General features: G+C 38.5%; 1 protein-coding gene across 7 annotated transcripts in view; it reads left to right on the plus strand.

Moving 5' to 3' along the window:
• Positions 1-13,229, plus strand: part of RHOBTB3 (Rho related BTB domain containing 3) — an 84,623-nt gene that overhangs the window by 51,633 nt on the left and 19,761 nt on the right. For all 7 annotated transcript variants that reach the window (XM_043964874.1, XM_043964876.1, XM_043964873.1 and 4 more), the window contains exon 8: positions 4,914-5,034. In XM_043964874.1, coding sequence (XP_043820809.1) covers positions 4,914-5,034 — 121 coding nt within the window. The remainder of the gene's footprint in view (positions 1-4,913; positions 5,035-13,229) is intronic.

Here is a 13,229-nt window from a genome sequence, read left to right on the forward strand (position 1 = left end):
GCACCAAAAATAAAAGAAATAGTATGGTTCAATCAGCATCCATATTCCACAGTTTTGTGGTTTTTCTGCCCCCAGATTTGGAGAGTCTTTTCCATCATGAGTCCTTCTTGTATCGGTGTATTGGTAGAAGAATCTAATCTATCACAGTTGATCAACACACAATGTTGATGATACTGTGTATAATGTTCTTCTGGTTCTGCACATCTCATTCATCATCAGTTCAGAATTCATGAGGATTCTGAAGGAACCCTTAATTCTCCTTTTCTTATTAGAATGTAAAACTTCTTCACCATTTAGCCCCTTTCAATTGCTCAAGTGTATTTACTTTTCTAAGGTTTCTCTTGACTCCTATTATCTGTATTTTTTTTTTTAGTGAGGCAATTGGGGTTAAGTGACTTGCCCAGGGTCACACAGCTAGTAAGTGTTAAGTGTCTGAGGCCAGATTTGAACTCAGGTACTCCTAAATCCAGGGCCGGTGCTCTATCCACTGTGCCACCTAGCTGCCCCCCTATTATCTGTATTTTGAAATTTCTACATAGCTCTGGCCTTTTCATCCACACTTAAAAAAAAAAAAATCTTTACTTCCATTAAAGATCCATTTTTTCTCCTGTAGGATTATGCTAAATTTTACAGGGTATGGTGTTTCTCCTTATAAGCCTTCATTGTTTACTTTTTGAAATGTCATATTCCAGGATTATCTCTTCTTTAGGTAGTTGTAGCTTCAGCATCTTATGTGATTCTGACTTTGTTTCCTTAAAACTTGAAATCTTTTTTATCCTTGGAGTTTTTCTTTTTAATTGTAAGGTCTGGATTTTTCCTTTGACACTTTTACAAGTTTTAATTTTGAGGTTTCTTTTAGGAGATGGATTCCTTCTGTTTTCACTTTATACTCTGGTTGATGATTTCATGAAATATGGCATCAAAGGTTTAGTCATGGTTTTCAAGGAATCTGATTATTCTTAAATTATTTCTTTCCCCTTGATTTTTTTCCCATTTCTTTTTTATAGTGGATACATTGTTTTATTTTACTTTTTTGTCTTTGTTCTAAGTTTAGAGGGGTTAATGTAGTTATAAATGTGATTTCAGAGGTTAAGAATAATTCATATTTGTACAATTTCTAATAAAATTCTTGTGTAGTTTAAATTTTAATAACTTTGGTCCCAGTTAGAGAAACATCCTATAAACAAAATTGAAGGGCAAATTTATTAATTTTTCAGACATGTGCAATATATCATGTACTTAGGGTAGTCTTTGGTTTCTGCAACACAGAAGCATAGGTTGAATGGGTGAGAAGATAGACCCTGTTCTATGGTATGCAGAGGTCATGAACTCACAGATCTAGAACTGGAAAGGATCTCAGATATTTTGTGATCCAATCCCCCTCATTCTTATAGAAGAGGAAATTGCCCAATATCACACATGTAAGGCAGGATTCTATCCCAGGTACTCTAGCTCCTGAGCCATCATTTTTTCCATTGTCCAGTAGTTGCCTGGAAGGAAAAATATATATGTTTTTGCCTTTAATTGCATTTTTGTAAATTGTTTCTATTATGCTTGCAGCCCGTTATTTAAACTTCAAAGTTGTTAGTTTGCAGATTTAGAAACAGCAGGAGGACTTAATTAAGATTCTACATATCTGTTTTCCTACTGAGGAAAAGGGCGTTTGTTTCTCCAACAAAGAAGTATGGGAGGGAAGAAAGGTCCTTTTCCCTCCTGTTTTATTGGCTCCAGATAATGGCAAACTGTCAAGGGTACAGATCTATGGTATAGCTGTAGCTTTTAGCCACTATCCAGGTTAGCTAAGCAGTTTGCAGCAAGGTTTGTATAGATCATCTTCTATTTCTCGGTCCTTCTACTCTTTAGAGCAGGGGTTCATACTTTTCTGTGTGTCATGAATCCCTGTGGCAGGCTGATGAAGCCTGGTGACCTCTCCTCACTGTTTTTCAGTGCATCAAATAAATGTAAGATTGCAGAGGAAACCAATCATGGGGGCAGCTAGGTGGCACTGTGGATAAAGCCCTGGATTCAGGAGGACCTGAGTTCAAATCCAGCCTCAGACACTTGACACTTACTAGCTGTGTGACCCTGGGCAAGTCATTTAACCCTCATTACCCTGCAAAAAAAAAAAGGAAACCAATCACATTGAAATATTTATCAAAAAACATTTTTTTTAGATTCACAGACCTCAGCTTGAGAATCCCTGCTTGAGAATAAGTTGTTTATGGATAGCTACAGAGATATTTATCTTTGTTCTCTTCCTTCCTCCCTCCTTGTTTGACTTGAAGTTTTTGTGTTAGGACACAGACTGGTTACATTGAAACATAATGGATATGTATGATAAGGAAGGAAATAGTACTTTTTATTTTGAGTACTCAACTGATCTTCAGTCTGATACTGAATGTGCACTGTTTCTAAAGTGACTGTTCAGGGAGGCTAATGACCTATTCACTTCATAGCATAATGGGAAGGCAAAGTGAATTCATACTCAGTCCTTTGAGGCTCTTCATTGAAAGTATTATCTAAGGGGCAGCTAGGTGGTGCAGTGGATAAAGCACCAGCCCTGCATTCAGGAGGACCTGAGTTCAAATCCGGCCTCAGACACTTGACACTTACTAGCTGTGTGATCCTGGGCAAGTCACTTAACCCCAATCGCCTCACCAAAAAAAAAAAAATTAAATTAAAAAAAAAGAAAGTATTATCTAAGTACAAAGCACTAAGTTCTTTTCTTCCCTCTGCAGTAGGGGATTTACTTTCTTCCCACATGGAGGGAAAACACTTTCCACCCCTCTTCCTGAATTTTCCTAGGTTAAGGGGCAAGCTGTCACCTGGAGCCCTACTCTGTCCTCTGTGGGACAACTAGCTGAAGTCCTCTCTCTAGCCTCCACCTCTATCCCCCTCATTACCTTGACCCCAGCTGCACATGCATTATTAGTATGTTTGAAGATCCTGGCTGTTAGAAAGCTGGGAGTGTGCCTCAGAGAATCTGGGCCTTGCCTCTTGGCTAGTCTTGACTCTGGATGCCTTTCTGAATGTCTGCCAGTTCTGCAGGGTAGGACCTAGTCAGTCCCACTCTGCTCTCAAAAGTAGTTATTCTTTTGACTCTCTTCTGTAATTCACATTGGGCCATTCAGTTTGATTTTATTCATACCGCTTCACTTTTATGCTAACTGCTTCACCCTTCACCTTGTTGGACAGCAGATTTCATTTTTAATCCTTTTTTTTCCTTTTCCCTTTTTTGTTGAGTTAATCTTACATAACAATATAAATGAACATGAACATTAGCAGCAACTAATAGATAACATTAGTTATACATAGATCTATTATTTTATAATAAATAACTTCATCTACTTATACTTTTTTATTAATGTATTTATAACATACTTATAATTCATGTAACTATGTCTCTAATTTCAGTTTTTCTACTTTGCAGGTTTTTCCTAGATGTGTTCATAACTCTCATAGTTTGTCAGACAGATATAGTGCTTAGTTGCATTAATGTCCTCCAGTCTGGTTAGCTATTCCATTAAGCATTTCCAGTTTTTCACTATTATAAATGGTATAATTATCATAAGCATCTTTGTTCAAAATGACTTTTTTTCCTTTCTAATTATTTCCTTGGGCTGTATTCCCAGTAGTGGAATTAATAGGTCAAAAGGGCTGGTCAATTGCATTACTCTAGTTACATTTCCAGTTGTGTCTCACTATATTGCTGCTTTCCAGGAAGATAATATTACTTTGCATGGCCACTGGCAGCATACACCTATACTTGTTTTTACTCAAGTCGGCCTGTTTGGCCTTTATTATTTCATTTATTTTTGCTAATTTTATTAGAGTAAATTTTGGTTTTTTTAATAGGCATTATTTTAATTCTTTGTCTGGTTGAACCTCTCCCCAAGTGTTTATTTGGTACTTACGTTTCCTCTTTGGGGAGCTCTTCATTAGCTTCCCATTAGCTCTTCAACTTTAAAATGGGGAAAACAATATTTGTCCTCCCCATCTTATAGGATTGCTGTGAAGAAAGCACTTTGCACACCTTAAAGGATTATATAAATGTGAGCTATTATTTCTTGAATATTAATTCTCATACTTGCTAAGGAAATATATATATGTGTGTATATGTAATGGATAATTGTGATATTTTTGTTTCATTTACAACTATGTGATACTCAAACACTCTCTAATGTTTATGTCACTGAAAAGAAAATTTTTGCATTGAAAAGTAGGGAGTGTTGTAGTGGGGAAAGGCAGATGTCAAGAGCAACTTGTTTTTATCTTTTCTTAACAAGTTGAAGATTCAGTGACTACTTTCAATAAGAATTCACATTTTTAGAGTGCTTTTGAGCTATATTTTATTAGTTATTCTTGTGAGATTAGCTGATATTAGCTTGCCTTGAAAATTGAAATACAGGCATATTACTACAATAAATCAATTTCAGGATTAAGCAATTTGATTCCTCCAGGATGGTGCACTGCTAAGCTTATTGAGTTTTGCAAAGCTGACTCATTGACGTGTGTAGATTTATAACATTGTCTTAGTTGATGCTGTAATTACCATAAAAACTATACTAAAATGTGACATGGAATTATTAGATGGGGAGGATGGATTAGATTAGTGGCTCTTAAACTTCTCCACATGGTAGAACTGATCCCTTGAAGTGATTTCCTCAAAAATTAACAAGGTTTGTGCCTTTTAACACACATATGGTTTCTTTTTAAAATAGACTTGGGATGTTTTAAGATTCGTTGCAGCTCAGTTTGTAAAACATTCAATCAGATCATTCCAATTCCTGTCCAGTTCTAAAAGTACTCATCAGAAATGAACAAGAAATTTATAGTAATTATGCATCTGGTTCAAAATAATCAAGCATATTGTTCAGCATTATTTTTCTTGTGTCTTTTTTTATGCCTTATAGATGAATTGCCTGAAGAATTGCAGATCCTATCAGGCCAAAAGACCCCTATGGCTTTATAATACTTCTCTCAGGTTTTTCTTTAATACACCCATGCTTGCTGATGTTATCTTCAAAATCCAAGGTACAGTATGCTTTCCAACTGTCTAAATGAGTGTTTTTATGTCTTGCTCCATGTACCTTTTCTACCTCATTTGTAGCCTTAGACATTTTTAGGGGACAAAAACAATTATGATCGAGGGCAACAAAATCTTGCAAGGAAATGTGTATTTTACTAAAATTTAGGAGCTAAGAAAAGGTAATATTTTCAGTGTTTCACTAATCAGTAATTGTTCATTAAGCATTTATTGTGTGCCAGATACTGTGAGAGATGCTGGGTATACAAAGACAATTTTTTTTAAAAGCCTCTTGTCCTTAAGGAGATTGCCTCCTGGTGGTGGACACGACATTTACATGTGTATATGAAATAAATAAAAGTTATTTGGGAGCAAAGAGAGAGGCATTATTAGCCGCTGGAGGGTCTGGGATCAGAAAAGCCCCCATGGGGGAAATGGCTTTTGATCTGAGCTTTGAAGGAAACTAAGGATTTTTTTTTTGGTGGGGCAATGAGGGTTAAGTGATTTGACCAGAGTCACACAGCTAGTAAGTGTCAAGTGTCTGAGGCCAGATTTGAACTCAGGTACTCCTGAATCCAGGGCCAGCACTTTACCACTGAGCCATCTAGCTGTCCCGAAACTAAGGATTCTTAGGGCAGCTAGGTGACACAGTGGATAAAATCCAGCCCTGGAATCAGGAAAACCTGACTTCAAATGTGGCCTCAGACACTTACTAGCTGTGTGACCCTGGGCAAGTCCACTTAATCCTTTACCTCAGTTTCTTCATCTGTAAAATAAGCTGGAGAAGGAAAGGGCAAAACCACTCCAGTATCTTTGCCAAGAAAATTGGGTCATGAAGAGTCAGACAGGACTGAAACAACTGAATGACAACAACAAAGGCAAGGGTGATCAGAGTGCATGCCAAGCATGGGGCACCATTCCAAACAAAGACAGAGATTGGAGGTGGAGTGTCACTTGTCAAAAGCAGCAAAAAAGCCAATTTGACTATACTGTGAATACTGTGAAGCAGAGTAATGTATGATATGGCTAGAAAGGTAGGCTGGAGCCAGATTGCACAGGACTTTAAGTGCTAAACAAAAGAGTTTGTATTTGATTCTGTAGGTAATGGGGGGGGGGGGGTCATTAGAGTTGATTAAGCAGAAAATGCACTCCATCTTTGAGTATGTGTATTTCACTTCATACACTTATATGTGTACATATTTTCTCCCCGATAGAATTCAAGCTTCCTGAGGGTAGGAACTCTTTCATTTTGTCTTTATATTCCCCAAAATGCCTAATATATATCAGGTTCTTAAGTTATTAATGAATATTAACTGGTCAACTAAGTGAGTAATCTGGTTGGGTCTGTGCTTTAAGACTTACTTTGGGGGTAGCTAGGTGGTGCAGTGGATAAAGCACCAGCCCTGGATTCAGGAGGACCTGAGTTCAAATTCGGCCTCAGACACTTGACACTTACTAGCAAGTCACATAACCCTCATTGCCCCGGAAAAAAAAGAATATATTTAAGTTCAGGGAATTGAAAGAAACATGATAGGCCCCACTTTCAAGGAATTTACAATTTGAGGTGGGGAAAGACTTATAAACCAGGATACCATCAACTTTGTCTTTTTTTTTTTTTTTGGTTGGGGCAATGTGGGTTAAGTGACTTGCCCAGGGTCACACAGCTAGTAAGTGTCAAGTGTCTGAGGCTGAATTTGAACTCAGGTCCTCCTGAATCCAGGGCCAGTGCTTTAAGACTATTATTTGGAAGCTGTGGAGAGGATGAATTGGGGAGGGGAGAGACTTTATACAGGGAGACCAATTAAGAAGCTGTTTGTAATAGTCCTGGAGAGATGATGAGACCTGAACTAAGATGGTGACTATGTGAGAGGAGAGAAGAGGACAGATGTGGGTGATGTAGCAGTAGAATCATTGACACGTAGCAACTGATTGGCTGTATGAGGTGAGGGAGAGGGGGTAGTGGAAGATGCCTTCAAGGTTGTTGAGACTGGAGGAATAAGAGGAGGTGTACCCTCAGCAGCAATCAAGAAGTCTGGAAGAAGAATAAGTTTGAGGGAAAAGATACTGAGTTTGGGTTTTATTATTTGGCGTTCCCTGTTTGTTTTTTTTCCCCATTTGAAACTTCACTTATATCAGTTTAATGCTTATTTTAATCAATTCTTTTTTTTTTTTACTGAAAGGAAATATCCATGACTAGATTATTTATATGCTAACAACCACCATACAATAAAGTTTTTTTCTTATTCCTATGGGACAGTAATACTTCCTTTATCTAATAAATTTTTATTTATGTGTGTAATAGATAGATAGCTTTGAAACTGTCTGTAAATTGAAAGCATGATCATTAAAATTAAATTGGAGGGACACTAAAAAAAAATTAAATTGGAGGGGGAAGCTAGGTGGTGCAGTGGATAGAGCACCAGCCCTGGAGTCAGGAGTACCTGAGTTCAAATCTGGCCTCAGACACTTAACACTTACTAGCTGTGTGACTCTGGGCAAGTTACTTAACCCCAATTGCCTCACTAAAAAAAAAACAAAAAAAAACCAAATTAAATTGGAGGGCACATCTAGGTGGTGCAGTGGATAGAACACCAACCCTGGAGTCAGGAGAACCTGAGTTCAAATTTGGCCTCAGATACTTGATACCTACTAACTGTGTGACCCTGGGCAAGTCACTTAACCCCAGTTGCTTCACACACACAAATAAATAAATAAATAAATAAATAAATAAATAAATAAATAAATAAATAAATAAATAAATAAATAAATAAATAAATAAATAAATAAATAAATTGGAAGATTGAGAAAAGCAGATAATTTAGTAAAGAAAGTTAAAAGTGTGCCTAAGTTTGATTTTTAAATTCTTATAAAATCAAATGTGTTTTTATGAAGATGGAAAGGCTACAGCATAAATTTTATGTAAAAGCGAATATATTGTAACTACTATAAGCCTTTAATTCTGGGAACAACTCTCTAGAGACTTTAATTTTACCTTTAAGCTTTATCATTTGCCAAGATAAATAGAGATTTGGTAACTTTCCAAAATGTAGCTTGCCAAGCTGCTGTCACCAATCTATACAATGTGGGCCAATGATACCAAAAATAATTCAGTAAGATCATCATTGAAGCAATAGCTCCTGCAGAAAAGCAAGAAATGGACCACTAATCTCTAACAGCTTCTTCCTCACTCAGAGAAACTTTTAATTGGCTATAAATGGAAGGCATTGATTCAATGCTAATGGAAATTACTGATTATGAGTGACTGAATAATCTACATCAAGACCTCTTCTATACAATGAGTAACTCACGGCTGATTGTAAATATGAAGGCTGAATCTCTTGTCACCCTAATAACCCAGGGTTTGATGGTATTTAAGCAATCAGGTGTGTGTGTGTGTGTGTGTGTGTGTGTGTGTGTGTGTTGTGGAGGAAGGCGATTTGCAGAAAGTTTATATTCCAATAGAAAATAATGTGATAATCCAGCTTGTGCTATGAATAGAGAGACCTCTCTGGTAAGTGATTTGTTTATTTTGCAGTGAATGAAGAATAAGGGTCCTTTTTTTCTAAAAGTTATTTTTTGTTTGTTTGGGTTTTGGGGAGTTTTTTGTGGGGCAATAAGGGTTAAGTGACTTGCCCAGGGTCACACAGCTAGTAAGTGTCAAGTGTCTGAGGCTGGATTTGAAGGCAGGTCCTCCTGAATTCAGGGCTGGTACTTTATCCACTGTGCCACCTAGCTGCCCCCCTAAAAGGTTTTTTCTTACTGTCCTGCTTTGTACTTTTATGCTATTTTGTGAAATTAATTAATTAATTAATTTGAATACTGTCTCCTCTTTTCTCCTCCCCACAAATTATGTAAATTATTATTGTGAGGTTAAAATATTTTGAAGAAGGAAGGGTTAATTAAGTTCAAAAGAGTCCTGGCTGGCATGTATCTTATGTATCTTTATTTGCAAGTCTTGCTTAAGAAGCCTTTAAGTGAAAACACTGTATGTGAAGCTAAAACATAATATTTAGTTTGTTAATGTAGTTCATTTTAATTCCATAAATGATTAAGCCCTGACTGTGTATGCTAGTTTGGGCAGTTAGGTGATGCAGTAAACAGAATCCTGGGCCTGGAGTCTGGAGTCTGGAGTACTCCTCTTACCTAGTTCAGATCTGACCTCAGATGCTTACTAGCTGTGTGGCCCTGGGCAAGTCTACTTAACTCTGTTTGCCTCAGTTTCCTCATCTGGAAAATGAGTTGGAGAAGGAAATGGTAAACCACTCCAGCACTTCTAACAAGAAAACCCCAGATAAGCTCACAGAGTCAGACACAACTGAACAACAAAAATACAAAACATACAAAAATAAAAGTAAAATAGTCCCTGATCTCAGGTTTAGGGTTTGAGGAGCTGCAGCGTAGGAAAGATAAGTAAACATTAAGTATATACAAAGTACCATGAAGTAATTTGGGAAGGGCACGTACAACCTGGAACACCCGAAAAGGCTGAGAGTAGAGGTGGCACCTGGGATGAGCACTAAAGGGGGCTAGGATTCCAAAAGGTGAGAATGAGGAAGAAGAGCATCCGGATATGAGGAACAGGCTGCGCAAAGTCCTGGAAGCAGGGGCAGCAAGGTTGCTTAAGGGGAACAGTAAGTAGGCCGGTTTGGCAGAAAGAAAAGTGGCTGAAGGGAAGTAACTTATAATTAGCTTGCAAAGGTGGGTTAGAGTCAGATTGCGAAAGCCTTTAAATGACAAAGAGAAGGGTTTGGCAATGGGGAGCTGCTAGAGCTTCGTTAGCAGGGAAGTGGCACAATCACATCCTTGCCTTGGTATTATCAGTTTGGCAGCTGTGTGTGGAGGATGAGTTGAAGAAGGGAGAGGCCAGAAAAAGAACAAAAACCCGGAAGATCATTGCCACAATCCAAGCAAGAGGCAGTATGAGGGCCTTGGAGTAGAATGGGGTTTTTTGTGGGGTTTTGTGTATGTGTGTGTGTGTGTTTTGGTGGGGCAATGAGGGTTAAGTGACATGCCCAAGGTCACACAGCTAGTAAGTGTCAAGTGTCTGAGGGCATATTTGAACTCAGGTCCTTCCGAATCCAGGGCCAGTGCTTTATCCTCTACGCCACCTAGCTGCCCCCGAGTAGAGTGGTTTTGATGTGAATAGAGAAGGGGAAATGTGGAAGTAGAGGTAACAGTACTTGACGTCGGATAAGTTATGTGGGGTCAGGGGGAGTGAAGAGTAGAGGATGGCTTACTTTTTTTTAACTTTATTTTTCTTGGGGTTTTTTTTTGGGGGGGTCTGTGTTTTCTTTTACAACCTGACTAATATGCAAATATGTTTTGTATGACTTATACATGTATAACCTATATCAAATAGCTTGCCTTCTCAATGAGGGGCGGGGTGTGGAGGGAGGGAGAGAATTTGGAATTCCAAAGGTTTAAAATGAATGTTGGGGCAGCCCGGGTGGTGCAGTGGATAGAGTACCAGCCCTGGAGTCAGGAGGGCCTAAATTCAAATCCGACCTCAGACACTTAACACTTACTAGCTGTGTGACCCTGGGCAAGTCACTTAACCCCAATTGCCTCACTAAAAAAAATAAAATAAAAAAATGAAGATCTGCCTTCCTTCCCTCCCACCTCACCCCCCAATCTAAAAAGCAAGAAAAATTAAACTCCTGTTAAAAAACATGTATATACACACAAAGAAACATTATACATACATATATACATGCATACATCTCCAACCAAAACAAATTCCTGAATTAGCCATGTCCAAAAAATTATATCTCAGTCTTCACTCTAAATTAATTACCTCTCTGTCAAGAGATGGGTAGTGTGATAAAATAATGGGATTTAGCAGATACTCAAAGGCCCACCTGGAGATTAATCTAAACTGATTGAATTAAGTGAGAGTGATTGACTGCTGATTAGCCTACTTCAAATTAACTAGATTATAAGCATACCTGGCTAGCCCTTAAGAAGGAATTGTTCTCAGAAGCTAAGGACTTTGAACTCAACTTGAGACCACATTCAAGTACAGTGAACCAATGGATTTGGTTTGTTTTTGTTTTTGTTTTGTTTTTTTTGCAGGGCAATGGGGGTTAAGTGACTTGCCCAGGGTCACACAGCTAGTAAGTGTCAAGTGTCTGAGGCCGGATTTGAACTCAGGTACCCCTGAATCCAGGGCCGGTGCTCTATCCACTGTGCCACCTAGCTGCCCCCTGCTAGTTTCTTCCCAGACAAGAACCTAGGTCTCCTCATTCTCAGTTCAGTCCTCTTTAGTATCTTGATGCTAGGAAATGAGATGGGAGCAAGAGCCAGCAGCTGGATTTCTTTCTCACTTGTAGAAACTGACAGTCTCAGCCACCCATCATGTCAGGGGAGACCTAGTGGAAAGGAGACCATGTGGTGTAGTAGGAATATCAATCATTACACAGGATTTGGGGCTTGTTTTCTAATCTTGGCTGAGGAAAGAATTGCTTTTATAGATTTGAAAAACACCACCACCTTTCATAGTTTGTTCTACACTGGCTGTAGAATTAATACTAGATGAATGTGTTCTTTGAAATGCTTAACTGTCATTACTGTTGTAGCAACCTTCTCTGAAGAAAAGTTGTCCATTCTCCATAGCCAAATATTGTACTATTTTAGATGTCTTTTTAAAGATTTTTTTGATCTCGCTATTTTCAAACAATTCTACCAGGCCCTTTCCTTCACCCAGGGTTTCACTTTTCAAAGGTAGAAGGATAATTGTTTCAAAACTTGTTTCTCAGTAAAATGAATGGTTTGGGTTATTAAAGTGTTGGTAGTACTTTAAAAGCCTTATAAAAACAGTTAATCTTAAAAGCTCTGTTTAAACCTACTCTGGTGGCTTAGTGAATTCCCTGCTCATCCATAGGCCCACTCTGTACCTTTGTGTAATAGAACTCTTGCTATTTATACCACAACAGTAGGTCTTTTGATTTGTTCAAAAGGGTATATTTAAAATTTTTTATTTTATTCCACTTAAATCCTTAAATCCTGAGGTGTATGTCTAATGCCATTGTGTGTTTGACCACACTGTTGGTCTCTGTACAGATAATACAGACATATAATCTGAAACAACTAGCATGCTTTTCTAGAAAAGCTCTTTCCTGGGGATAGCTAGGTGGCACAGTGGATAAAGCATTGGCCTTGGATTCAGGAGGACCTGAGTTCAAATCCGGCCTCAGATACTTCATACTTACTAGCTGTGTGACCCTGGGCAAGTCACTTAACCCTCATTACCCCACCAAACCAAACTAAAACAAAAAACAAAAATACAAGAAAAGTTCTTTCCTTATATTACTGTAGAACTTACTTGAACTCAGATGCACAGTCCTAAAGAGGACAGGGAAAAGAAGGGGCAGAATGGTGCTAATAGGGAATGAGGTTGATGACTGAATCAGAACGGGTATTTAGACTTGCATTCTTCCATGGAAAAGAACACATGCTTCAAGTTTGGTATAGAAATTGCATAGTCAGGGGGCTGCTAGGTGGTGCAGTGGATAAAGCACCAGCCCTGGATTCAGGAGGACCTGAGTTAAAATCTGCCTCAGACACTTGACACTTAGTAGCCATGTGACCCTGGGCAAGTCACTTAACCCTCATTGCCCTGAAACAACAACAACAAAAGAAATCGCATAGTCAGCTGGTGGGTGGTAGTTTATGGGCAGCTGAAAACACAGTCATGGAGGTTGAGCTGGGGCTCCCTTTTAGACCTAGTAGTGTAGAACCATAATGAGGCTGGGTGATCAGGGATGTGTCCTAGGATACCAAAATTTAGAAGAAACAGGGAGCACTTGGGGCTCTCTAGCAGCTAGAATAATTTATTACAGTAAGGAGCTACCAGATGGCTCCAATCATGGCCATACCCTAGGTGTTTTGTGCCCCAACCTACCCTACTCATGGTGTGGCATCCTCCCCAATGCATTCGAAGTTGTGTTTCATACATATTTCCCCAAAACCATTTGTACTGCTTGATCTGGACACAAAATTATTATTTAAAGCTCTGTAGGAGAATGTGATGGTGATGAGTCATATTTAGAAAGTACTTACAGTTTGCAAAGTGGTATACATAACTTATTTCATTTGATCCTTGCTATTTATGATTATGATTATTATGCAGGGCAGTGAGGGTTAAGTGACTTGCCCAGGGTCACACAGCTAGTAAGTGTCAAGTATCTGAGGCCAGATTTGAACT

This window comes from Dromiciops gliroides, chromosome 1 (genome assembly GCF_019393635.1).
Source record: "Dromiciops gliroides isolate mDroGli1 chromosome 1, mDroGli1.pri, whole genome shotgun sequence".
Taxonomy (NCBI): Eukaryota; Metazoa; Chordata; class Mammalia; order Microbiotheria; family Microbiotheriidae; genus Dromiciops; species Dromiciops gliroides.